Here is a 27,153-nt window from a genome sequence, read left to right as displayed (position 1 = left end):
TGCCTCCGAGGCTAACATTCTGCTGGATCCTGTCTTCCTTGCAGGTCTGCTGCGTCCAGTCCGTGGGCTCAACAAGCTCAAGGGCCAGAAGTCGGTGAGTAGCGAGCATCTAATAAACGCGTCCTGCGTCATCATCGTATAAACTTGCTTTGTGAGGACGAGTGAATGATGCAGATTCTACTGGGAACAGACAAAAAATCTGTGTGTGGAATGTTGGATGCATATTGTGCTCATACACTGACTGCGCTGATCCTGTGGATTTGATGTGTCTGTGATGTGTGTTGATGCCAAGTCTTGCAGACAGCGTGTTTGTGTATTTTCCATGCATGATTTGTGTCATCTCACCCCTTCACAGGGAGCGGGTGAGGTTGTGCATCGTTGGGAACCATTTAAATGGCTCCTGAAACAGAGCCCTTGTCGGGAATGGGATCTCATTTCAAGATAAACTCCCCAAAATAATTTTTTCTTTTGCAAATTCGTGTAACTTCTACTGCTCTTTTCCCTCTCTTCAATTTGCATGAGTTTTTGAAAGCCACTACTGATCTTGACACAGTAATGGCATTCCACATTCGGCACCGTACAATGTAAGTCTCAGAAAGAGACATACACACCCTATGAAGTAGCATGGACGCAAAAATTGATCTTGATTGCCAATAGTTACACGGTTATCCAGTATAGGAATCCCCTCTACCGCAAATCTCTTTGGTCTTCACAGTTCAGTTCCTCTCTGGATGTGATAATGCCACGGCTCCTCCCGAGTGGAAATCAAATCAGATGTGGCGACATGAAGCAAAAATGATCATAATAATAACAACAATCCAAACAACTGCAGTGGTACAGCATATTTCGATGGAGGCTTAGCAAATTTGAACTTTTCTTTGCGTGAGGTTGCCAGACTGTCAAGAGACTTAGCCCCACAAAAATTGCTTGCAGGCTCGAGAGGGACCAGTTTTTCCTTCCTGGGCCGAGAACCGGAGCCCTGCGATGACAGTCTCGGCTAGGCCAGGTTCACAAAGCTACCACTGCTTCCAATAAAGGACCTAAATCCAATTATATACTACTCGATAGGTACAACGTGTGGTACTTGCTCCTCCCACATTGTCTAAAAAGGAAGAAGAAACAAATATGGGGGGGGGGGGGGTGGGATGATTATGTTGCCATATGGCTAAAGCATCACATACTGTAAAAGTGGATATTTTTGTGCGACTAATTTTTTGCGCTCGGCGCAGTAAGAAGAGTTTCGCGTGTTTTTAATTCCGAGGTATCAAGACATCAAATACAGGAACATATGGCAAGCAAAAATATTTGCGTGCTTTTACTTTCGCGCTTGTTTCTGATTGCGCGAAATGCGCAAAAATTTCAACACCGCGAAAATTTCCACTTTTACAGTATAGGCTTATTCTAAATGGGTTCCACTGGTTGCATTATGAACAGAAAGTAGGCCTTTACTGTGACACACCTACTGAGCACTGTCCGCACTCACTGTCTGGTGCTTTTCAACTTTTATTAAAAATAATCTTTTCATACTTTGTTTCTCTGCAGCGCTCTGCTTACCATTGTGTGCAGTTCAGTCATTTTGTGATTGCTAGATTCCAAATACTGAAAGTTAACTTCAGAGATAAAAATCATGTACGTACACATAACTGTCAAAATCATCAGAGCATACATTGTATCTCCCTGATGGATCAGTGTTGTTATTCAAGTGTCACATTTTTGGTCTTCTTACTGTGTGTGTGATCAATAGAATGATAAATTCACCATGCATTTCGTATTTTGCACAATATGGTCTGCAGTGGTGATGCAGATGCATCTATGGATGTATTTATCTTAAACACGTTTTGAAGCATTTTGGGGTGATAGATAAATGCAATGTCAGTGTTTTCAAACACGTTTGAAATGCCTTTAAAAAGGGTGATTTGAAATGCATGTGAGACCGCAATTGCCTTTCTGCGAGTAGATAAATGCAATGCTGTTTTGAAACGCTTTTATATCTCTGAGCTGCTCCAGCAGTTTCGCAGTTGCATAGAAAAGCATGCACCATTTGTGTTTTGTTTTCGACCCATTGTTTGTGCATGAGTGATGAAGGCATTGTTGGTGGCACACATGATTGAGATTTACTTCCCGGTCGATTGGTGCAAAGCAGCTGCGCAGTGACAACACTCAAATCAGGATGATATGATGGTTAGATAAAGGCGGTACCCGGAGAATCGCGTTCCAAATCACATTCGTAAACGCCATTTGAAACGTGTTTCAAAATGTGATTATCTCTCTCGAGTATAGATAAATGCAGCCTTTGTGAACAGATGTATGCCCACTCTAGGTGTCTTACAAAAATTTAGGCATCTCACTTGAGTTTCCTCACTCTGCCAGTAGTAATTTAGGTGAACTGTCAAGAAATTGAAACAAGAAAGATTCAAATGCAAAGCATGCCTGCTAATATTCTTAAAACTCTTTATAAATAGTGTAATGATTATGCTAATAGTAGTGGGAGCAGTAGTATTAGTATTATCATGAGCATACTTGGCAATGGTAATGAAGATAATAATTATGATAACAATAACAAGAATGGAAATTAATTCTGCAGATGAGGCGTGTAATTCATGACCACTGGATGCATGTGGATGTATCTCCCCCTCTGCATAAAGTTGATATTCAGAACGGCATCTGCTACCAGAGTAGGATGTGATATTCAAACTCATAAGGTTTAATCATCCTAGGACGGGATCTTAGCTTATGAAATGTTATGCAGTTTGTCCAGTGCTATCCAAATGGACACAAACGGGAGCTTTTGCAGTCATAGAAAACCTGGAATAGTCCTGTATTTTAAATAGGAAAGGAAAACTTCAAAGGCCTGGAAAATTAGGGCAAACAAAAAAATGATGATAAAGTCCTGGACAGGTTATTAAAATGGTATGTAGCTGATATTTCACCCATTAAGTGATTTCTGAAATCACTTTTACTCATGTCAGTTTTCATATAATAGTGTTCATTTGTGTGTACAATGTATGTGTGTGTGTTCATAATCCTAGTATAGCTTTGCATGTGAGCTGCATTGAGGGATTATTACATATCAGCAAGTGACTCATGTATGAAGTGTGTGCTAGAATCCCAAGGTTATATGATGTTGCTGAAAAATGGTTACAAAACTTCTAATTTTTTACCATCTTAATCTATGGGAGAAAGTTAATTGAATTCTTTGTTGAAAAAGGTGCAACAACCCTGCCCAAAGCATATATGACACATGTGATGTTAAAGGCATAATTTACCATTTGCAGAAGAAACAAAAACCCAACATTAGTGCTTTAAAATAGTTCTAAAATGTGAGTTAGGGATAGAAACAACCACTGTAAAGATTTGAATCCGTATAATCGATATTAAGTATTGTTAAATACACAAAATGTGAACAATAGTTATAATAAAAAATTTTCCAGACTAAACCATCTACAGTTACGGTTTAATGAGAAAAATACTGATATCTCCTGATATTTTAGGCTTCATTGCAAAAATGTCATATGGTAGGATGTTTTGTGATGCAGCAGACCTACACATATGCATCAAATGTGATATCTTGAACATTTTTTAAATCACTGCTCCCAAAGGTAAGCAGGACCTGTAATAATTTGTCTCTCTTGCTGACTGGAGAGATTTGATGGCAACATTCATAACTGCTAGAGTCTAGACGTTCAACAATTCTCGTCCCATGACAGTGGTCATAAGTATGGATTGTGGTGGGAAGGAAAACAGGGGCTGCCATCTTTTGTGATGATATGTATAAATAGCAAAGAAAGTGAAAGTTCCATTGAAGGCAGTACCTTTTTGTAGGTACTTTTACATTTACATACAGGGCGTATACTTTGATTTGTGAGAGACGTCATCTTTTTTTTCCCCTTGCATGATGCATATTACCACTCAGGATGCCTGTATGATGTTGTTGAATCAAGGTGATGTGAAATTGATAGCGGACTCTGGGTATGAAGATGGTTGCAAGGAGGTTAAATTCCCTGTGACACGGATTAAATTCATCGCTTGGCTCAAACCTAATGTAATGGAACACTGTTTTTCTGTCTGCTGTGTTTATTGGGTCCTGTGTTTTCTGGGATCGAGTTTCCCCCTCTGCCTAAACAAAACATGCAACTCAATCTTCCACCCTCGTGCGTGTAATGGAATAGTCCGGCTCTCTGATCTGTCATCGGGAAGAGATTTTGAGGGGAGCGAGGAGGCAAACTATCATCAGGCAAATGTTGAAGAACAGAAGAGAAGGGCAGAGAGTTTCTGACATCAAAAGTTCTTTCAAACAAAACCACAGATTCACAAGAGCCCAAAGAACTCTTTACTCCGGTAACAGGTTAGGGAGGGCCACAGTTGGTAAATTTGAAAAAGTTCATCCTTTCATCAAATTCTGTCAAAACTTTTTATATTTATTTTTTTAAACCTCTGCCCCAGAGGATGCTGGAGGCATATTTTTGATATCATCAATACAATATTATCATTGTAAAGACATCTGTTTGATATCATTTGGCAGTCTAGTGGAATCATTTCTAGCATGCTCTTCAGAGCTAAAGGTAATTACCAAGAATGAGTATTGAATTTCATACAAATTTGTGCAATCAAATATACTGAAATGCAACTTGAACTTTAGTTATTCCACTTATCATGCAACCTATTGCAGTGATTTAATATTAACTCAATAGTAAAATTTATTAGAGGTAAAAGTTTGAGCATTCATATAAGATATACTTTTTTTCTCTCCAAGGGATTGCCCTTTCATCAATTAAATCTGGCATGTTGGTGAAATTTTTGTTTTATATTCAATTGCAGTTTCAGCCAGATGTTGAGTAAAAATATAAATAAATTTCTTTAACAGGATTTAGAAGTTGATAAGATAATAATGAGCAGATGGTCATTGATTGGCAGTAATTCGTAGATGGTCGTAATTAATCTCAAACCTAATCTTTTCTTCCTATTAGCTAGAGTAGAGTGGGAAGCATCTAGTGAATTCCTGATAGTCTCAGCACTTATCCCATCCCATCCCCCATCTCAATCCACCCTATTAGCCTGCCTCTTTGGCTAGGCGAGAGGGCTTTGACCATTGCAGGTTGATACAGCACTCATCATCTTTAAAGGTAGAATCCCCTTTTGCTCGCTCCACTTTGAATTTCCACAAGTTTTCTTTAGTCAAATTGCTTTTCAGCATCTGTGTAGCCCAGATTTGTCAAATTTTATTTTGAACCACACGTGCAGGATATGCCTGTAAGAAGTGGCAGTAGTCAGATGTAACAGCATTTGTATTTCGTTTAATGTGTCCACACCAAGAATCATAGCAGTGTTGTTTACACTTGTTATGAATGCTGTGGCATCTGTCAAGCACTGAATTCAGAAGTCAATAAAACTGGAGGCCTTACTTTGTAAGATCAAAATCCTTAACATGCTTTTAAAGGGATGTTACAGTATTGGTGGAGATGAAAATTGGGCTTTAACTTTTTTGCGAGATACCAAGAAAACACTTATTAAATAGTACAGAGCATACCATTTTAAGAGGAATTCAAAGTTTATTTGATAAAAATTGGGTTTGGAATAGCTGAAACATCCAAAAACAAAGTAAAACAAAACAATCGTAATAAAATGTGGGTCCCACACTTTATTAGGATTGCTCTGTTTTGGATATCTCGGCCATTTCAAAGCCAATTTTTATTAAATAAACATTGAATCCCTCTTGAAATTACATGCTCTTTCATATTTCATAAGAGGTTTCTCACTATCTCACCAAAAAATGATAAAAACCTGAAGTTAAGTCTCAACCAAAACTATACAATCCCTTTAAGGATTTTAATGTGGGCGGATCTTCATGATGTGAAAGAGTTCCTTGAAAGAATGAATGAAGAAGTTGGTACCCAAGGATCGTAGTTATTACATCATTTTTTGGTGTGGATTGCTTCTTTAAGCATACCCCTCGTCTTTTCCTCCCATCCTCATTAACTCTCCCTGCTGATTTATGTGGTGATCTTCTCTGAGAGGCATGCAGAAATAAACACAACCTAGTTTTATTGATAGGCGCATACACATACACACCGGGTCTGTATAAATAGCCCTTCAATCTCCACAACTGGGCAGATGTTTCTCTGTCCGAGCTAGAGCCCGCATCCACCGCATATCCTGTGGCTTCGCTATATTAGTTTAAGCTGGAATATTTACATGGCTTGGAAGACTTGAAGTGATCATCAAAGGATCTATGGGAGTGTTCAGAACATTTTGGAAATTTATCTCCTATGCTTCAGTACTGTTGGATATTATTATACCATCACCAATTTTGCCAGTGCAGGTGAGATGCAAGATTGTACAAGTGGTGTCTCATTCAACTCTGGAATTTAGAATTTTACTGTATCACCATAATTTCTATTTCCTCCCACTTTTTTCTGTTTGAAGAAATTGAATGTATCATTTTGCATTATTAAAGGTGAATATGTACCACTAAAATACACACTTCTTTGAATCCAGATCATACAATTGTATAGCGACAAGAATTCGAAATGAATTGTTTAAACACTAATAATAGTACCCTGATTTGATTCTCATTACTGGGAGTACTTAGATCTCCCAAGGAATAGATACACCATTGTACATGTACATTATTGTGCGCTAAACTAATGAGAATGGAGATATATGTGTGCTTGTGTCTGCTGTCATGTTCATATGTCTCCATAGATGGCTAATTTGAGGTCCCTGTCATATCCATGTTTGATGAATAAGTGACATTCAATGTTTCACTTACGCGTTCCAGTCATATTGCCCCTTTCGTTTGAAACAGATTGATAAGCTCTCATTTGGTAATTTTACAACCTTGATACAATGGATCATGCATTGTTGTCATCTATTCTGAACTGATGTGCATTTCTTTTCTATTTTTTAAATTGATCTCTTTGTCATAGGTTTCTTATTGCTTGTTTAGGTGGACAATGACTTTGCATTGTCATTTACTGTATACGCTATAATTTTCGTGTACATACATTTTCGCGAATTGCCGCTATCACACATTTTCGCGAGTGGTTAAATTCGCGATTGGGGGACCAGAGAAAATATGAAGTGGCAAAGAAAGTGTGAATTTTCAACTTACTAGCAAATAAGAATGATACTAGTTATACACTGCATGAAAAAAACTACCAAACTCTGCAAACTAGTAAGTTAGAATTCAACATTTTTGAAGTGGTTAAGTCCATCGCGCTAGATTTCAGACGAGTGGTCCCCTTGCGATAATGGAATGGCTCTCTACAGTATTCGTAAGTAGACGTGGACGTGCGTAAACAAGCTTAGCCATTATGGTCTATTCGATAAGCCGTGACATGGTATACTAGTACTGAAATGTTCGTATCATCAAGGCAAGGGATTCATTTTGGAAGGTAATATTTTCGCGTGTTGTTAATTTCGCGAATAGCTCCCGACTCGCGAAATTCGCGAAAATAAAACCCCCGCGAAATATATAGCGTATACAGTATTTGGTCCCCAATCTGACTGACAAGGTCTACATTGGTCTCTGAATGAAATTAATGATCAGAGGATAGTCCCTATCCAATTGTCTGTCTTCTAGATACAGAAGTAAACATTAATAACTTTTTAAAATTCCTTTATTTTTGTGGAGATCATGGTTAAAGTAGTGATGAGAATGAAGATGATGATGACGATAATAATGATGATGATGTTGATGACGATGATGATGATGATGATGGTGGTGGCGGTGGTGGTGGTGATGGTGATGATGATGATGATGATGATGATTGTGGTGGTGATGATGATGATGATGGTGTTGAAGATTTTGGTGACATTTTTTTTCCATGCTTGCACTCTGTAATACCAGAAAAGAGGTTATATGATTCTATTGCATTTTTCAAAGTTGCCAGAAACCAGTATTGCTTGGGTTATGTGAGAGAATGGCAGCCGCAACCTTAACTTATCATGTCAGTACCTGCGCATAATCTGATCTAAGGAATCAGATGTTATGCGGGAGTCTTGCCAGTACCCCCCATCTCAAGTCGGCTTTCATCTTTCAAATCAATCCCTCGGTGTCTTTCTCCTGAGGGGGCTTTGCATCCATAGAGAATCAATCTGATGCAGGTGTTTTGGGTAGTGATGTTATTGTTGAGAATCAGATGGAGTTGTATTAATGCTTGCCCAGGCAACCTAAACTCCAATGAAATGTGTCTGTCTGTTTCATTCATCCCCATCTCATTCACGGGGAGGGCTGAAAATTATTATTATCCCTCGTGGTCGACAAGGAAATGGTGCATTTTTTGACCAGTTTCTGTATCCATTTATCTGTCAAGTAATTAGATGCAGGATTATGTTGTTTCGATGTATGAAATTATGGTTTCTTCCCTGTGTTATCTTTTGTTCATTTTTCATCAGAACAATCATGTAACAGATCTATGCATGTTCTACTTGCTGGTGAAATTTAACCTCAGTTATCCTGAATTGACACAAAACATATATGTCATGCTATTGGATTTGACTAGATATGAGATTACATACATACAACTCGGAGACAAGCTGCTTTATTCTGTAGTGAACACCTAATCATATGATGTAAGTGTATGTGCACTTCTGAACAGAAACTAGATTAAAGTGGAGGATTAAGACAAGGTTTAATGTTGAATTCCATTCTTTTCGCGACATGCACAATGGCTCATGATGTAGCTGACATCATTTCATCAAACAATGTTCTGGCTGATGTTTGGCTTTTAACTCAGAATAACCTGGGCAAATGTGATAAATGTCAAGGATGAATAGCCATGATCAGATCAAATGGTTACAGGAAGAAGACAAAAAAAAAAAGAACTAGAAAAGGACTAGAAATAAGTAAAAAAATTAACCAGAGTAATGTGTATAATCTTTCAAATTGGTGCATGGATTGAAACTTATCAAAGAATCAAACAACATCTTGTGTGCATTAGGGAGGTCTTGGGTCTATGCCCATTTTCTATAATCCGTCTGTTCACCTATCAACTTGAAAAGAAGATGAAAATATTCTATCCCATTTCATCAAACTCAAACTTGCCACATGGATGAAAGATGACAGGGCAATTTGCCTTCAGATTTAGGCCATGATCTGAGAAAGGTCAGAGGTCAATACTTTGGATGAAGTTACCCCATTTCACCATCAATGCACATTGGAAGGTAAATGTTGTAGAAGTGCTAGAGTTATTTGTTACACACAGTACCATGTTACTCAGCGTGTTTTTGGCACTAGGTATTGATTAATCAGTGTAATAGGTATTGTGTATGCACATCAGAATTTATGATGTTCTCACACCATGGTATGTACATGCATATTACGATAGTAACAATAATTTTGTGCACACATACAAGTTGCAAATTCAGTCACAAATTGGTGTCCTTTTGCTCACCATTCAGAGATGTGCGCTAGGGATGCCTCTAGATTTTGAATGGGACAATTGCACAGATCAAATCTTGGCCCGACATTGCAGAGTGATTCTAGTGTAGGATAGGTATCTTTATAGAATTGACTCTGTCTTAGGGCATGTCTCCCTCTACAGGGGATGGCTAGTAACTGATCAGTGGGAATGCAGGGGGATGATTGTTCCAATTCTTGTGGGATTCATTTAAGAGTACATTATATATCTATTGTTGTGTGAAAATTATTTGCTTCAGAACGGTCTCATATTCAAGTAATGTGCAGTTTAATGCCCCGTCACTGTTCAGGCATGCTCACCTGGAAACATTAAACTGCACATTACTTGAATATGAGACCATTCTGAAGCAAATAATTTTCACACAATAGATATATAATGTACTCTTAAATGAATCCCACAAGGATTGGAACAATCATCCTCCAGCATTCCCACTGATTCCCACTGATCAGTTACTAGCCATCCCCTTTAAGGAGGTGACCATGTATTAGATGCTGGATGAGGCAGTGTGAGATGATTGTGCCATACAAGCAAGTTATGTGTGCCTCCCCAATTCTTAGGCAAGCCAAGCTGTACCTGAAGTATTCAGGTGCCCTGTTTCACCCCCATCAGGTGTAAAGTAAGAGAGGAAAGTCAGTGAGAGGCAAAATCCAGGAGGAATTCAAAAGTATTTTCTTTTAATTCCTTCTCTCCCTCTATTTCTTGTTTCTGTTCCTGTTCTTTTTTCACAGCCCCTGTCCCAAGAGGAGAGTAAACGTGAGGAAGGAGGAATCAACGATTTGAATGGCAGCGGGCACAACGGTGAGAGAATATTACCTTGGTGTTTAGGAGACTGGTTACCCCTTTCATGACTATACAGCTCAAACTTTCAGCTAATATCGCATGTGATAAACTTGCAACCAAATGATGACAGGGTTAATTTTGCCTGCTAACCAGGTTATGGACTACTGTCCCACCGACACATGTGCATAGATCTTAAAGCTATAAATCTGGTGGACTTGCTGTAACCCATCATAAATATATGTGGGGAAAAAACCCATCATAAATATTTATATCTTGGGAAAAACACAAAAACAAAATCAGAACAACATCCTTTAAAAGAATGGAAACAGAAATTCATCAAAACAAAAATTAGGTTTGCTGTTTAAATGGCAATTCTTTTGCTTGTGGTTTATGCATTTGAATTTTTCTATGAATTGCGCCCAACAAAGAGAATGATTGAACCCTCCAAATGATTTACAATGTCCCCATTATTGATACATGGAATGTAAGATACATGTACATATTCCTGTATGACAAAGGTAATTAGAGTAACCTTGTACAGGAACATGTGCATGAGGTATAGCAGAAAATATGAAAATTGAACCTAGTGATAGTGATATACTTGAAAACAAAGTAAAAAGGTCAGGAATGCGTAGGAAAAGTTCAAGCTGTGTGTTTTTTGACACTGAAAAACTTGTGTAAAATGAAACACTCCAGCACAGGTTGAATCTTTCCCTTTCTGTCTAATCAGTTGCCCTGTTCAGCTATGTGATGGCATAATTGGAGGAAACATAATGGTCTTTCAGATTTAAAAAAAAGAAAATGCTTGTATCTTCTTCACTTTTGGTTGTGAGTATTTTCCCCCCATCGAAGAAAATCTAAACTCATGCTCTTCCTTTCCCTGCCGGCAGTTGGTTAACAATCTTTTAAAGACATTCCATACTTCTTGGCTGTGGGCGATACAGTCGTTGATGGATTGGCAGTGTTTTGAAGAGATGCCCTGTGCAGAAACGTTCTATAACATATATGCCGTTATCTCATGCCCGTCAGCACAGATAAGAGATCGCTCCATTCTCGGCATTTTCCTCCGAATGCAGCTCCACCCACGGGTGTCAAAGGCTAAGCTGGTGTATGAAAGATTTACGAGGCACAGAAAAGAGAGAGAAGAAAGCACCACAAAGGGATGGCAGGCTTCAGCTATTATCTTGGGCAATAATCGGAGATACTCCCAAGAATCTGTCATTTTGGTGTAATGACGTTCAGTGTAAAGTTTCCATAGTGTTCCAGGGAAAACCATAAATGCCAAGCCTGCAGTGGCTCTGCTATAACGAAATTCTAAGATTTAGTGCTTTGCTCCCCCTTCAAAAAAAATAAGACTAAATAAAAATATTGCCCCTTGTGGTTTATAACAGCAAGATGAACCTGTTACTGATACAGCAGCTATGGTTCATTAAATGTGTATGTGATGTGTCAAAATGATTTGCACACCTGAATGATTTACTTGACTACTGCAGAATGCAGTTATGTTAGGCATAAGCTCAAAAAAGTGTGACAGAGATGGAATAGATGCTTGTAATATTTATCACACTCCTTAATGTTAAAGTGGTGAGGTGTTCGGTAATGCAAGGAGAGAGAGAAAAAAAAAACACATGAATTAGTCCCGTGTCAGGCATGCAGGCAATTTCTAGAATAATATTATTGACTGCATATGCTTGCATAGGAAACTGTTTTTCCCCCTTGTCTTTTAAAAATATTATAATGCGCCTTGAAATACCCACATTGTTTGGTTCCAAAATATGCCACTTTAATTTCAGAATTAAGTTCTGTATTCAGCAAGAATCAGTGAATTGCTACTTTCGGAGATTAATGCTGCTCCCATTTAGGAGTGTTGAATGAGCAAAACTGAAGGTTTCATCGATGTGTTCCACTTTCTTAGTCTTTATTGTGCATGTCATTCCATTCTTTCTTTTGCAGAGGCAGAAGATGACAAAATAAGCGTTGATTCTGACCAGAAGAGGAAAACGGACAATTTGGTTGACGAGATGAAGAATGAACTGAAGCAGCGGAGAGGTACCAAAGGTCATGATAGGCACGGTCATGAGAGGAAACCGATGAATGGAGAAAATGGGAGATTACATAATAATCTGGACTGGGATAACGGGACGGACAAGCATAACGACTGGGACCGATCACACCCTGACTGGGAAGTTGAGAACTATAACAGCACTAAAGGTGGGCCCCGGGGCCGGGACTGGCACGATCCCAGGAGGCCACCCCATCGGACGGACAGGCCCCATAGCCGTGCAGAACTCGACCGCAGGTCAGGCCCTGACCGGCTCTCATCCGAGCCTGTTGTGAGGCCGCAGAGCAGCAGGCCGGACCAGGCAAACAGGTACCTGAACGGGGACTGGTCGGGGTCGCTGGACCGGAGGAGACCGCATGACAACAGGCGGCCCATGGACCCCATGAGGGCCGACCACGACAGGAGGGGCAGGCCCAGTGAGTCTGGCTACAGCAGGGACCCAAGTAGGGAGCCCTCAGAAACTGACTGGAGCCCAGACTTGAGGAGGCCAGGACCGGGAGACAGGGGCCGGAGACCCCCAGATAACATGAGAAGTAAGTGGAGTACGGACCAGGTTTTTATCAGACAGGCTTTCCTTTCTTACTGCATGTATGAGAAAGCAATGATACATAGATAAAACTGTAAATTAAAATGGAAGGAAATTGTGACAAGTACTCGTTGTGGGTGAATGTACTTTCACATATATTGTTTTGACCTTAGACTGGAATGCCTGGATGACACAGAGGCAAAAAGAAGAAAACAGCATCCAAACCTGCTGCATGCAAAAGAGAGAAATTGAATCACTAATTTCTGACGAGGATGGACTGTTGAGTAAATACAGACTCCCCGACTACAGGGTAACTCCACAGTCAGCTATTATAATTATTCTAACCAACAATGATCTTGCCAAATGTGTTAAGACATACATGTAGAACCATGGGAGTATCATATACACTCACAAAGTACTGTTGTAGCATGTAATACCCTTGCCAAGAAGAGAAGATGTCCCATTTTAAAAGCACCTCCCGGGTGAGTTGAGTGCGGCTTTTATTTTACCCTCTACTTTTTCTCCGGACAGGACCCAATGACCTGGATAGGAGAGGCCCTCCCAGGCTGCGCTCTGACGAACGGTTCATCGAGTCCACCGTGTTCCTCAAGACGAGAGACACCGGCGGCTTTGGGTTCAGGATAATCGGAGGCCACGAGGAGGGCTCGCAGGTAGGTGCCAACTTCTGGCCTGGGAGGCATTCATTGCATGATTAGAGACCTTGCAGGTCTGTGGTTCAAATCCCAGTAGGATTTGTTTATACCATGGCTATATCAAAAGACCCCTCACTTCCTCTCTCTCTTTGGTACAGGGTGTTCAGATGCAAAAAAGTTATACCAAAATGGTATAGCTATGTAATGAATTTATATGTCTGAACGCTGACTAACAAAATGACGTATAACAAAACGATGTATAGCCAAACAACGGTCAGAGCATCGTTTCGAACTAGAACTCAATAACGAATCAGCATTCCATCATGCCCATTATGCATTTGAACGCATGGTGTCCATAGAACGGTATAACTTGGCAGGGCTTAATGGGAGCGTCCACGAAATATGACCCTATACCTGTCACTAGTGGCAAAGTCATGACCATACACATCTATACGATGTTTTCCAGAACGGTTGAGATTAGCGTCTGAGCAGTCAGGCGGCTATACGATGATTCTTCATATATCGTTTCTTTATTGAGTTTTGGTATAAACTGGCTTGCGTCTGAACAGGGGGTCTGTCCATCAATGCTGGTGGGGATTTAGTACAGGAGCAGATTTAGTTCAAGGGCATCTCTTTCAGATAGATTTCATAATTGATGGTCGAGGGTGAAGAGAAGTCATTCTTCAGTGTCATGTTCCTTTTGATCGATTGGCATGATTATGCATTGTTGTGCTGCGGCAAAGAGTATCTCTCTGGTAAAGAGTCCCCTGAGAGATATTAGGTATGCTGATATCTTAATGCCCAAAGAATTTTTGGATAGAGGTGTGATAGACATGGGAGTTCAGTTTCAGTTATTTGCTACCTTTCTCACTGGTAAAAATCAAGGGGCATGTCCCACGGTGATGATAAATTTGGTGTAAAGGAGCACCTGTCGCTCCTTTGTGAAGGGACCCGCAAATCATGCCGTAGGAGAAAGACATGCATTTTGTTTGAGGCAAATTTAATAGTCCTCTGCTCTGTCAACGTAAGTCTGATTGCTCCTTTTCCTTCACCGTACTTGCTCTGGAAGGAAAACAAGAAAAGTATGTTTACTTCAGGCATACTCAGTGTATTCCAGAAACATTAACAAATATTCATGGAGTAACACAGAGAATGATATGATCTTCCAGTAGAAATGTGGAAAAAATAAATAGTGCAAATGTAAAAAGTTGTTAATCTTTTGGATTAAAAGTTATCTTTTGGATTAAAAGTTATCTTTTGGATGTGAATTGTCATTAGATGAGATTATGGTTATCAAATGTGTATATATTAGATTGTGAGTTGTCTTTTTGTTGTCCATGTGTGAAGTGAAGTTGATATGAGTTCCATCTCCCATTTCTTTGTGACTCATTTTGTCGTGTTCTGCGCTCACATTAAGCAGGTGTCCATTGGGGCCATCACCGCGGGAGGCGTTGCCGACCAGGACGGCCGCCTGATGACGGGAGACGAGCTACTGTATGTGGACGGCCGATCCGTGCTGGGGGCGTCCCACAAGAAGGTCGTCTCGCTGATGATCACCGCCGGTCAGGCCCGGAGGGTGTCACTGGGCATCCGGCGGAGACTGCCGCCGTCGCATCACGGTGAGTTTCCTCCAGACACACACTGACCAAGCAGTGATAGCTTCTGAAATCACTCGGCATTTCATTTTGAGAGAAAAAAGAACAGAGCTGTGAATTAATTTTAGCCTCTAAATCCTTTGGAAAGTGATGAGGAGAATATAAAAAAATAACAAAAGTTTTTAAATCTTTGGTAAATACTGCCAATATCGTTATTGTGTTCTTGCACAGAATACACTCACAAGAGATTTTCTGCCCTGAAGATTGAGACCATTTATTTTGAGGATTTGAGTGAGTTACATCGGTTTGACAAAAGCAGTGGAGCTGTGAAGGTGTTGAAATGAATGCATTACACACACTGAACCTCTCTTACAGCTCCAGAATTATTTCATTGTCACATCAAGTTGTAAAGACCATGATTGCTGCTAAGCATCTGACAATTTCCTCACTGCATACTTTCGCTACGGTCATCAGAAGATACCAACATATTCATCGTATAACATGGTATTACCATAGTGTGAAAGAAGCTGTGTCAGTGGCATCCTACGTGAGTTCTGAAAGGCTCCAACCATACATCATACTCAAGTGTGAGCATCTCTTAACAAGTCCTCAGAGAGTACTAGAGTAGAACATTGTACTTTAACCAGATGATAATGGTGTGTGTTTGTCGGTTTGTACATTGATTATATTTCTGTGCACACTTCCTACTGACACACAGATCCCAAAGGAGGCCCTGGCCAGCCCAGAGCGGGTGGCTCACGGCCCGCCTCCCGACCCCTCAGCCCTTCCTCCCCTTCAGCCAAGAAGTACCCCTACGATGTCAAGCTCCATCGCCGCGGCAACGAAGGATTCGGATTTGTGGTGCTGTCCTCCACGCTTAAGTCGGGTTCAAACATCGGTGAGTGGATTATCTGTCTTATGTTGTTGTTTTTTATCCTTATCCTGCCTCTTTTTCTTCTCAAACCTTGCACATTCTTTTGCACTGGCTACATAATACTGTAACATTTATTTGACACTGGCACCAAAATGCCAAAGTTAATGAAAAGATGTGAACATAACTTTGAATTAACAAAGGATATCAAAATCAGGACTCATTCACAATGGTATTAAGGTTCTTGTAATTACCTGTTAATCAGCAAGTTAATGGCCATTAATAATCAAATGGAAATGTAAACAAGTAATTTAACATTTTCCTATCAAACGACAATTATTTGATTTTCCTCTCAAATAACTTTAACAATATGATTGTTTGCACATTAAAATGTTATTTGCTTGATAAGAGTGACAAGAATATACAGCTTTACTCAGATATACAATGCAAGGGATATATGTATCCAACAATTTGTTATCTCTCTTTTGAATAAATAGTAAATTAATGATTGTCGTGAATATTCTGTGAGGACTGGTCATCTTTACTTTTGCCATGACCTTTAAATCATATATCTCCTGACATGAATACATCTGCATATTGTAGATTAACGCGCATATATGTGATCTATGCAATAAAGTGTTATGTACAGGTATAGAAAATGAGGCAAAAACTGAGATACTAATGTGTACGATAAGAACAAAATTATTTCATATACAGTGTATGTATCGTGTGTGATATGCCTTCTTACAATGAAATTATCTGACTGTATTCAGTTGTATTTTTGTTTACAGTGATATTGTGCTTTAATTTCATTAAAATTAACTTTAGTATCAGCCATAGTTTATAGACTGAATAGTATTAGCAGAGATACCAACAAGCATATTTTACCATTAAGTTTGTTTGTATTTTTTTCATATAGAATGTGATTTGTTTTTAAATAACTTTAAAAAGTATGTATTCTTGGATATGTTACTTAGTGTGCATATTATAGTGCACTTTTTCCATTATAAACCAATGTATGATTTTGCCTACAAAATATGTTGCATATGGTATGATGCATCAGTGTATTTTTAGGTCTTCAGAAGTTTGCAGCCCATTTTAAGGTTTTAGCATTGATTTTTCTTTTTTTTTTCTTTTAAATCGGATCTCTGTCTTCTTACCATTTTCTAACCTCTTCGTATGAGATATCTCTCTCTATATGGGGTTTTCCAGTCAACCTATGTGTGGATTGCATGCTCAGATGAATTTAATTTTCAGTATCCCTTTTAACATTTCTGACTTACTTCATTGATCTTAACATGTTTTACTTGCCATTCATTTGTAGATCATTTCAGTTTCAAAACATTTAGTAGAGGGAGAAAAAGGTATATCATTTGAACATACCATTGCTTGTCATGAAGAAGAAACTCCCAAACACAAAGTCCTTAATTTTCTGTATGCAAGTTCATTGTGGAAACAAAAGGATTTGTTCCAATTGTAAGGCAATTATGTAAGATCAAACATATTTGCCGGCAAACCTCAAGAAAAGTTGGGCTGTTGTCAAATGTGGTATGAGGAACTTGCATAATTATTCAATAATCAGAAGAGAGGGCTCGTACAAATTCTTACTGGAGAAGGTTACCACAATTGTACCTCTTAACCTGCCATTTATGTTTGTGTCATTTATTCCTGTTAATGTCAGGCAGCATTAGATAGTATTTTGGTATTGGTATATGGCTGAGGAGTCCCACACATTCACTTTCATGTGTGGCAGTCCCTAACGGCCAAACTAGAGCATCTTGTCCAATTGTCTACCGCCCCCTCTCTAGGCCAAATCATAGAGGGCAGCCCAGCCGACAGGTGTCGCGACCTCGAGGTCGGCGACCGCATCATCTCGATCAATGGCGTCGACATCCGAAGTATGCAACACAAAGACATCGTGAACATGATCAAAGATACGGGCACCTCTGTCACACTAACCATCGGGTCTAGAGGTAGGGGGTGCTCCGCATTCCGTTGTCATCGTATTCAATTCCCATCGTATACTCAGTCAGTACGATAACCTAATCTGACATCTGTCTGCACAAATAAAAACAAATGACATTCAATACTACTTTCTCTACCACATGTGTCCCTTATGTTAATTCATATATATTCAGTTGCATGAGATTTAGTGGTAACATGAGTGTCTGTCCTGTGTTTTGTGTCTAACTGTCTGTTTACATGTAAGTTATTCAAGTTGTGAGGTTTAGAAATCCTTTTCCCTTTCGTGTGTTCCTTCTGTTCATTGCATGTTTATGTCTAGTTCAAGAGTTAAATGTGTCATACTTTTGTCCTGTATTGTATTTGTGTCAATCCAATTAAGGTGGATATACATGTAGATAATGGGGGGAAAAAAGAGAGAAGAAAGCCATTATGTTTAATTTCTCTCTGTGCTTGCTACAGAGAAGACACAAGATTATGAATCATTTGAATGTTGTTTTTGTTTTTGTTTTAGTGTAGAACATTTCCAGCATACTGACACTTTCTCTATGTAAAATTATATAGAATTTAGAGTATTTATTCCTGCTATGTAGAATAATAGACTTGCTTTCCATTTTACAGACCTGGGTAATAAGAAAAAAAAAGAAAGAGCTGTGTACTGTTTGATATGCGCTCTTATAAATATGAAACCTGAAAGATGATCCCTATTTGAAAGGAAAAAATTTCATCAAAAAAGCACTACTTGCTGCTTTTATCATACAAACAAAATGTGAATCAATTTGATTTTAACTGGATCATTGATGTTCTCATATTATAAGGGTGACTCTCTGTTGATTTGCTATGATTTTGTAATAGAATGTCTCAGATGTAAAGGATATTTTGTCTAGTCATCTGTTTGCTTGTTCATTCTGACACCATCTTGATTTTTTTTTTGTACACAGGTGGTGACGAGCCTGCTGCCAGACCAACAGCGCCAAAGGTTTGTATCTCAGCAGTTTCTTCACTCATGAAAATGGGAGATAAGATTACTTCTGCTATAGACAACGTTGAATGACAAAACTTTTTGAATATCTCTCTCATTTGAGATAACTTTGCTCACAATTTAACTAAAAAAAAAAAGATTTTGCAGGATTAGCACAGTTTGTGTGTGAAGTGTGTGAGTGTGTGAAGCTTTGAAGATTTGTGATGATCTGGAACGATTGTCTTATTTGTCTCGAATTTGCTCCCCTCAGAATGCGGGACACATGCAGAATGCTCTCGCCATGCCGGCCCAGATCAAGGGTAGCGACAGCAGCTTCCGGGCCACGCCTGGCAATGTGCCAAATCACCAGCTGCCTCCCGGTGCTGACCAGTAAGCTCCCACACTCTCTCCACCACACCTCTGCTCTCTCGCTATTAACCTGTTGAGGACAAGTCCAGAGTGTACTCGGGCAGGTGTCTGGGAAATGCAAGCAGAAAAAATCAATCCATCCTCAATGGGTTAATGACTCAAACGTGTTTAAAACTTTTTCTTTTTCCACACTTGCGTTTTGCTGCATAGATATCAGCAGTGAATAGCAATTGGCAGTTAAACTTTGCAAGGATGGGATGACAATTGTAAATGTGCCCGTACATCAAAAGTCCTGTTTGTATTGAACTCCTTGTTTGTTTGTTTTTTTAGTTTGTTTTTAAGTTTCATGCTGCATGACTTCAAAGTCTTCAGATACATAGGGAAGGCTCATGCTGAGAAAAACAAACAAACTATGTCGATGCTAATTGTCATATCACTGTTCTGCAGCAAAGATATGATGTGGAAGTGTTTGATATTCCAGGAGTTCATTGTGGTTCATATTGTGTGTGTAAGTTTCTGATATTCATCTTAAAGATTTCTGGACAACGATATTAGTTGTACTGCTTCATGTTGTAGTCATCTCACTGTATTCCATCCACTTGCTGTCCCAGCTTCTTATTTTCATATTTTGATTGCTGTCTCTCCACGAACAGCAAGCTGCCTGAACCAATCTATGCCAAGTCCTCCAAGTGGAAGATGGACACCGACAGGATCCGCAACCAGCCCGCCAGGCCCCCCTCGGCCCCGCCCCAGAGCATGACCTACGCTGACGGCCCGGCCCGCCCGGGCTCCCCGCCCATGGGCAAGCCGCTGAGGGGAATCCCCAGGCAGTCGGAGAGGGGAGAAAGCGGCTGGGGCCAGTCCCCTCCCAGGAACCCCAAGTCACCGGGCATGGGCCGCCGGAGCTACGACCCACCCCGCCCCCACCAAATGTCCCCGCCCCAGAACCGGCGCATAAAATCGGCGGTGGCAATTGGGTATCAGATGGACCGGAAGGGTTACAATGATCCCCCAAGGCAGGGTCCTCCAGCCAAGCAACTCATGTATCCTCCGAAGGTTGGTCAAGTTGAACAATACTCTTTTTTTTTTCCCTTTTGATCGTTAATCCTTTTTCTTACTTGAGCACATTGCGTATGTGGTGTAAGAGTGTTATCAAGTCCAAGTCCAGTGAGCTTATATCCATTATTGGAGTCATATTCTGCTCTCGGTTCATTTCACATATCCAGTTGGAAGATGTATATAGTCTTCTATCATCTTGCATTCCAAGTTCCAGGGGTTCTTTTGTCTCTTCCCAGAGAATCACATAAAAGAAAAGTGATGATATGGATGAGGACCTAAAGAGAGATAATACAGAATGGAAAGTTTTGTTATGGTTGCACATTGCTTGTAGTATGTGTTGTGCCTTGTTGAAGACTGACGGATTGTACCAGAAGTTAACATTTCTTCCCTGCTTGTCTTGTCCTTAGCCAAATCAGCTGCAGGCCGGTGACTACTACAACGTTGACCTCCAGAAGGGAAGCACAGGATTCGGCTTCAGCATCCGTGGTGGCAGGGAGTATGACAACACCCCACTCTTTGTCCTCAGGATGGCTGATAATGGTCCCGCAGCCAACAGTAGCCTCATGAGGGTGAGTTGTGACACCGTGTTTGGGCGTAGTGTGAGTGTAAGGGTATTCTAAGTGTGTTTTTGTGTATGCTGGGTGTGAGTGTTTATCCAGAGTGTGTTTGTGTATGCCCGGTGTAATATTGTAAACTAGGTGTTTCTGTGAATCCTGGCATGCTTTTGGTTGATGTGTGCACGCACAACTCGTACCTAGTGCTTGTGTGCATGCTGAGTGTGTTTGTGTGTATATCATTCTTATTGTGTATTCTTGATCAGAGTGTGTGTGCTAGGTGTTTGTGTGTGCAAGATGTGTGTATGTGTACATGCCTGTTGTCATTCTAAAGGGTGTGTGACCTACAGACTTACATGTGCATCAAATGTGACTGTTTGACTGCCCCTTTACACCATGGGCTTAATCAGCATATGCGATATGTAGAATAGTAATAAAGGTTGATATCAAAGAATAAAGCCTGCAATTTCATTATTATTCCACTCAACCTGAACAGAAGCAAATAACAAATTCCTGTTGAAGTGAAAGAGTTGATATGATTAAAGATTTCATGCAGTTACAATTTTGTTTAAAATCTTTGTTTCAGAAAAACTATTTGGATTTTAGTGTATAGAGCATCCATGGTAAAGCCACAGAGTAATGTGCTGAACACAAAAACGAATCATAAAAAAATCTATTACAAGCTGTACTCCAGAAGTGGACTCCTTTAGATAGTGAAAGCTTATGTTCATAATCATAACATAGATTTTTGACAGGACATGAGCTCTGTGTAACACAAGAATTACTGGTAGTGTTGCAGAGAATTTACAGAATCTTGCTAAACAGTTCATTGTACTTTCCTATTCAATTTATTCCTATTTCCTATCCAATAACGTAACTTAAAAAGAGTTAGTGAAAATGACATAATTCTCTGATGGTGATGGTGGTTTATGTTTGATGACATGAGGTTTACCAGTGTAATACCTTCCCACTCCTCCCCTGAAAATATTAGGTGGGCGACCAGCTGATTGAGATCAACGGACGAACTACAGAGGGCATGCTTCACAGTGATGCAATCGAGGCTATCCGTGGTGGTGGAGACCATATCACTCTTGTGCTTCGCAGGGCATACAAAACGCCCTCTATGGGTAAGCGCATGTCATTGGTGCCATTTGTTGAATGTTTGCAGTAACCATTGATTCGTTGTCAATTTTATATAATTTTCATAGTTTAATGTAAGCATACATTACAATACAAAAAGAAAATATTGAAAGTTTAAAGCCATTGTGTCATTTGGTTGGTGTTAAAAGCTAACCCCAAGTAAGTCACTGTGGTCATGTGAAGGATATAACTCACTGAATACTCTTACTTCATTTTTGGATGTGAAATTAAGTAATTACCACATTATACCATACATTGTATTTTTACATTGGGCAGAGGTGGGGGGGGGGGGGGAACTGGTGAATGAGAGGTTTCATTCATTGTGGTTAAGTTCTCATAAAAGCACCTCTGTTGTTTTGTTCGGACTTAGCTCTGTTTCAGTTTTGAAAGTGGACTTACGTTGTCCTTGTGTTGAGGCTTGTTTGGAGCTGCACTCGCCATATCGTGCAAATACACCACTTAATACTCTAACTTGTCTTCTATCAATTGTTTCTTGTGCTGCCTAATGCCTTGACCCTATAGATAGTGAGTGAATAGGGTAATGTATGAGGTAGGAGTCCAAAATCTTATATCACTTCCTTGTGAGTCTGCGTGATCTTTCTTTAAATGTTGCCACTGCTTTGTAAAAATCTCAGCCATTTAACATTTTCACAATTCTGTGTACTTCTTGTATTTTTATGATCAAATGATTTGCTTGAAATAATGACAGGTACAAGCTGATTTGAATAAACCATTGATTGTTCATATTGCCGTTTTGAATGAGACTGTGCCGTGAATCTAACGGAGGCAAACTTGTAACTTTATTTGCTGTTTTGAATACTCAAGGGTATTTGATACTGCTAACATCTTTCTCAATGAGGCTAGTATACTGGCTTTGCCTAAATGGACATTGCAGTGATAGAACCCATTTCATAAACTCAAGAAGAAACCCATCTCTGACCCTTGTGTCTCAGATATAAACCACATGGAAAAAACTACTTAATTGTTGAGATGTTGTCCATCTTCAAAAGAAGATACTTCCTTTTTCAAAGTAAATGTTGCTACTTCCTTTTTCAAAGGTAAATGTTACTAGTTCACAGCAGTGCATATTGTAGCACTTACACTGCAATGCTGTCTGTGCTAACTAAGTACTTGGCTCTTTAAGTTCGTTCAAGATTCACTCTATGTATCTTGCAAGCGTCACTTGTCTTAATCCATGTTGTGTTTTGATGCTCAGTTTATTTCCGGTCTGTGTTCTGTGTCAAAATTGTTGCTAACAAAAACAGGCTATCGCTACGCTGATGGCTACAACACTTATCGTGAGTAGCAGGCCCAACGTGTCTGTGTCAAATCACTTGCTCGCACCTTCTTCCAACAACCACCCTGGGTTACCTCTCCCTAAAAATCTGTGCATTCAGTTACCTACGTATAATCCTATGTTATGTTTGTGTGTTCTGTGAAGTGAATGTCACAACCATTTATGTTGCAGCAGTGAAAAAAGGGGGATGTAAAGTCATATGACCTTTTACCTTAGTCCATGCCTGTCCAGTTTTGTGTGATGTGTTGTTTTCCACTTCATCTGTATCATATACCCAATAATCAGTGAAAGATTTGTAATTCCTCTATATTATTGAACATATTTAAAAGGCTGTGGTAGAAACCACACACATGCACGCATATGTCAGTAAAAATATGCACTGTGTTTCACATTTCACATATAGGACTTATCTTGGAGCATGTTTGTAAAGATGTAAACACAGATCACCATGCTTTGATAATCTAATTTGGGTAAGGTGTCACACTGCTGAGCTGATATTCTATGCTATTTATACCAAGTTTTCTCAGAGTTCTCCTAAGTTGTTTGTTTGTTTGTTTGTTTTTAGTAATTTGCTACTTAAACTTAATACTTCCAATGAGTTTTGTGAGCAGCAAAACATATGAAAAAAGTGTATAAGATGAATCCAACCACACACATGCAAACTGAAGATGTTAATTAATGAAAGGAAGTGGGGATTAACAGAAATCAAACTTACACTAAAAACATTAGACAGTCATTTCATTTTAAACGTCACTCCATGTGCACATCAGCAAAAATTTCATCATACTCTAGTCTACCTCTATCAAACACACATTATGTATCTTTCTGAATTTGCATCATATGAGCAAATATATGTCATAGTTGGTTGCTACTAAATAAATATATATATATATGTAATAATAATGATAATAATAATGATAATGATAATAGGTTTTTAGCAATATGGTGAGTTAAATATGAACATTTTCAATTCTCAGAATGTGTTTAAAGAGTGGCTTTCATTTATTCAGCATTATTGTCATGAAGTTTCCGTGATTAATAGTAGGGTAAACACAAGCATGTGCACGTCATGTGTTGCAGGAGTCATATCATTTTTGTCCTGCAGATGTTACTGGTCCTTTGTTTGAATGAGTGATGTAAAGTTGAATACCGAAAGACAATTAGCAAATTGCAGAAAAGCTGTTAGTATCACATTGATTTATGCGACGCAATGATTGTGTGATATGCATTCTTGTTAGCTTTTGATGGATGGCTAAAATGCAGCATGAACTTTACCAGCTATTGGTCATTTTCAAGCAATGCAGTTATGTTAAAGTACCAAAGGTGTATACGGGGGTAAAAAAAATTATATCTTTGATAGTTAGTAACGCATGCTGTGGAATGCTGAGTTTCAAAATGGGGAAAAAATTGAAAGCGGAGTTATTTAACAGCATGCATCAAAATTAAGCCCCAGCTGCCAGAGTGGGTTTGGTATTTAGCAGTGACATGTTTCCATGAATCCTTACGGTTGTCTCTCAATGCTCAAGTCATCTTTCATTGACCTCCAGTCGTAATGGCACAAACAAACAAAAGAATAGATACAAGGATATGCCTTTGTCAATATCAAATCACATCATTTCCAGGAATGCAATGTTGTATTATATTTTAATAATAACCCATGAGTCAATAGTACATGGCTTAAGACACAGATCAATGACTTCTGCTGTAGACCAAAAAAGACCAAACGAAAAAAAACAGGGGGGGGGGGGGAGACAAAATTGTTTTTCCCCAAAGTACCTGTTACGCTGCTTCCTCAACAAACTTGAAAAGGAAGATGGAATTACAAGGGGAATACAGTAGTTTTGGAATGGGAACACCTGTCTCTTTCAACTTAACACTCGTGAATGGTGGAGGGAATTTGTGTGCTGCCTCTGTAATTCTTTACAGCTGCATTGTTGCAGACATGCTTTCTTGGAATCTACTGTTTTAATGATTGGCACTGCACGGGGCAAAGGGTAGAGTCATATAACAAAGATTTCAGTCATTGTGCACATGTGTATGGGATGAAATTCTGCCACATCAAATAGTCTGCACCAAACCAATGCAATGTTCTTTCATAATGGAGGATGACCTGTGAATGATCGGCCAGAGTCAGTGACATCAACTAAAGCTTACTTCTTCACCTTTTGGAGCATCCCAAGACAAGAGATCATAATTCTGAGTCATCTGTCATACTGATATAAGTACTCCGCACTGCATTCTGCACTACGTCACCAATTGGCATGTGTAAACCCCATGTACATTACACATCCCATTTGATGAATGTACATGTACATGTGCCATTGTTTGTCTCCATTGTTATAGTGACATTGTTACATTGCTGGAAGTGTCTGTCAAAGCATGGAGTGTGTGGCATGAGTGCGTACCTTGGTCGATGTGGCATGAGTGTGTACCTTGTTGGATATGAAGCACATCCAGAGCTGCTAAGTTTCACCGATTCTGCAGAGCACTCTTCGTGAGAACTTTGCTATGTGTGTCTGACAGAGAAAACATTTAAAAAAAAAAAAATAGTATTCATGCTCACATCAAAAAGATCCAGTTTGGTTTTCGTAACACAATGCCTAATACCAATGTTGGCATGTTTTTTATATGGTACCTGTAATACATCAAAACACAAGTTTGCATCACCATTTTTGTACGTTTCACTGTCTGAGAGCAAATAACTAATACATTGTATATCTCCTTAGTATCCATATATGTATGCATCATGGCATTGTCATGGAATTCACTTCCTATGGAAATGTGTACAGTAAACTTTGATGAGAAGTTGCAAAAATATTGTCATCATTAAATAGGATTATTTATTAAATCGATTGCTGTTTGTAGTCATCCTAACTACCATTATTTACTTTCTCCCCTCCCCGCCTCCTTCTCTTTCTATCTATCTATCCATCCCTGTCATGCAGATCCGAGACACTCCGCAGACACCCCGCCCGCCATGCCTCGCAGCGTTACCATGACGATGTCAAAGTCCTCCCTCCAGAGTGATGAGGCTGAGAGAGGAGACCGAGGAGGAGAGAGAGGAGGAGGAGCAGGAGGAGGCGGCGGCGAAAATTTTGACTACGCCTGGCACTACCGAAGTCTACCGCGGGGCATGAAGTACTGATTCGGCGGCCTTGCCCCCAACGTTTGTAAACAAATCCGAGTGATCAATGCACAAATGGATCGATGGTGTTTTTAAAGAGTTAAATCCCTGGAAACAAACAGACAAACAAAGAAAAAAGTGCACACGTACACAGAAAACAAATACTTAAAGGGAAAAAAATCATGTGTTTTGGATACTTGCTCATTTCAGAAACAGAATACTAAGATTATTCTTTGATGCGCAGACAGTTGGGAACAATTTCTTTGTTCCCCTTTAGCTTCACCATATGCTTAATCTCAGGTGATTTAAACTCTACATCAGCCTTCATGACCATTGTTAATTTAGGGGAATTATTTATACGAATCTTGCACATCGGCTACATCTAGTGATCTAGCATTCACTCAGAGTGATAGGCATTTTTTTGTTGTTTTTGTTTGTATCTCCTTCAAGCACATCAGAAGTGTAGCTACATGTATGTTAATTGTACACAGAAGCAGTGAGTCAAGTACCGGAAGCAATCTACAAGTAGGCATGCTGGATTCATGCCTTGAAGTTCTCTGTGCATTGAAACACGGATAAAGCTTGCAGGAGACCAATACTTCCACTCTGTTTGTATTTCTTGGCTCCAAGCTTTCAAAGTGTCTCAAGTAGCATGACAACGGTGTCACTTTACATGCACTGTATTGTAGTAGAACAAATTCATATGCTGTATTATTCAATTATTCAGAAAGGTCTTTTCCGTTAAATGGAGACTGTTGCAGGATGTCACATGTTCGAA

The 27,153-nt window shown here is 39.5% G+C and overlaps 1 protein-coding gene across 1 annotated transcript in view; it reads left to right on the top strand.

Annotated features, from left to right (window-relative positions):
• The window catches only part of LOC139717324 (membrane-associated guanylate kinase, WW and PDZ domain-containing protein 3-like), an 83,763-nt gene extending 56,981 nt beyond the window's left edge, over nt 1-26,782 (top strand). Inside the window, exons 13-26 of the mRNA XM_071628828.1 lie at nt 45-94; nt 10,151-10,220; nt 12,156-12,797; nt 13,322-13,461; nt 14,864-15,062; nt 15,757-15,936; nt 17,718-17,882; nt 18,813-18,850; nt 19,104-19,222; nt 19,855-20,257; nt 20,668-20,829; nt 21,806-21,941; nt 23,220-23,252; nt 26,197-26,782. Coding sequence (XP_071484929.1) covers nt 45-94; nt 10,151-10,220; nt 12,156-12,797; nt 13,322-13,461; nt 14,864-15,062; nt 15,757-15,936; nt 17,718-17,882; nt 18,813-18,850; nt 19,104-19,222; nt 19,855-20,257; nt 20,668-20,829; nt 21,806-21,941; nt 23,220-23,252; nt 26,197-26,396 — 2,537 coding nt within the window. The 3' untranslated portion in view covers nt 26,397-26,782. The remainder of the gene's footprint in view (nt 1-44; nt 95-10,150; nt 10,221-12,155; nt 12,798-13,321; nt 13,462-14,863; nt 15,063-15,756; nt 15,937-17,717; nt 17,883-18,812; nt 18,851-19,103; nt 19,223-19,854; nt 20,258-20,667; nt 20,830-21,805; nt 21,942-23,219; nt 23,253-26,196) is intronic.
• Nucleotides 26,783-27,153: the final 371 nt, after the last annotated feature.

This window comes from Diadema antillarum, unplaced genomic scaffold (assembly GCF_040938485.1).
Source record: "Diadema antillarum isolate AM-2024a unplaced genomic scaffold, OU_Dant_1.0 scf00000074, whole genome shotgun sequence".
Classification (NCBI taxonomy): domain Eukaryota; kingdom Metazoa; phylum Echinodermata; class Echinoidea; order Diadematoida; family Diadematidae; genus Diadema; species Diadema antillarum.
This window is presented reverse-complemented; position numbering and strand designations above follow the sequence as displayed.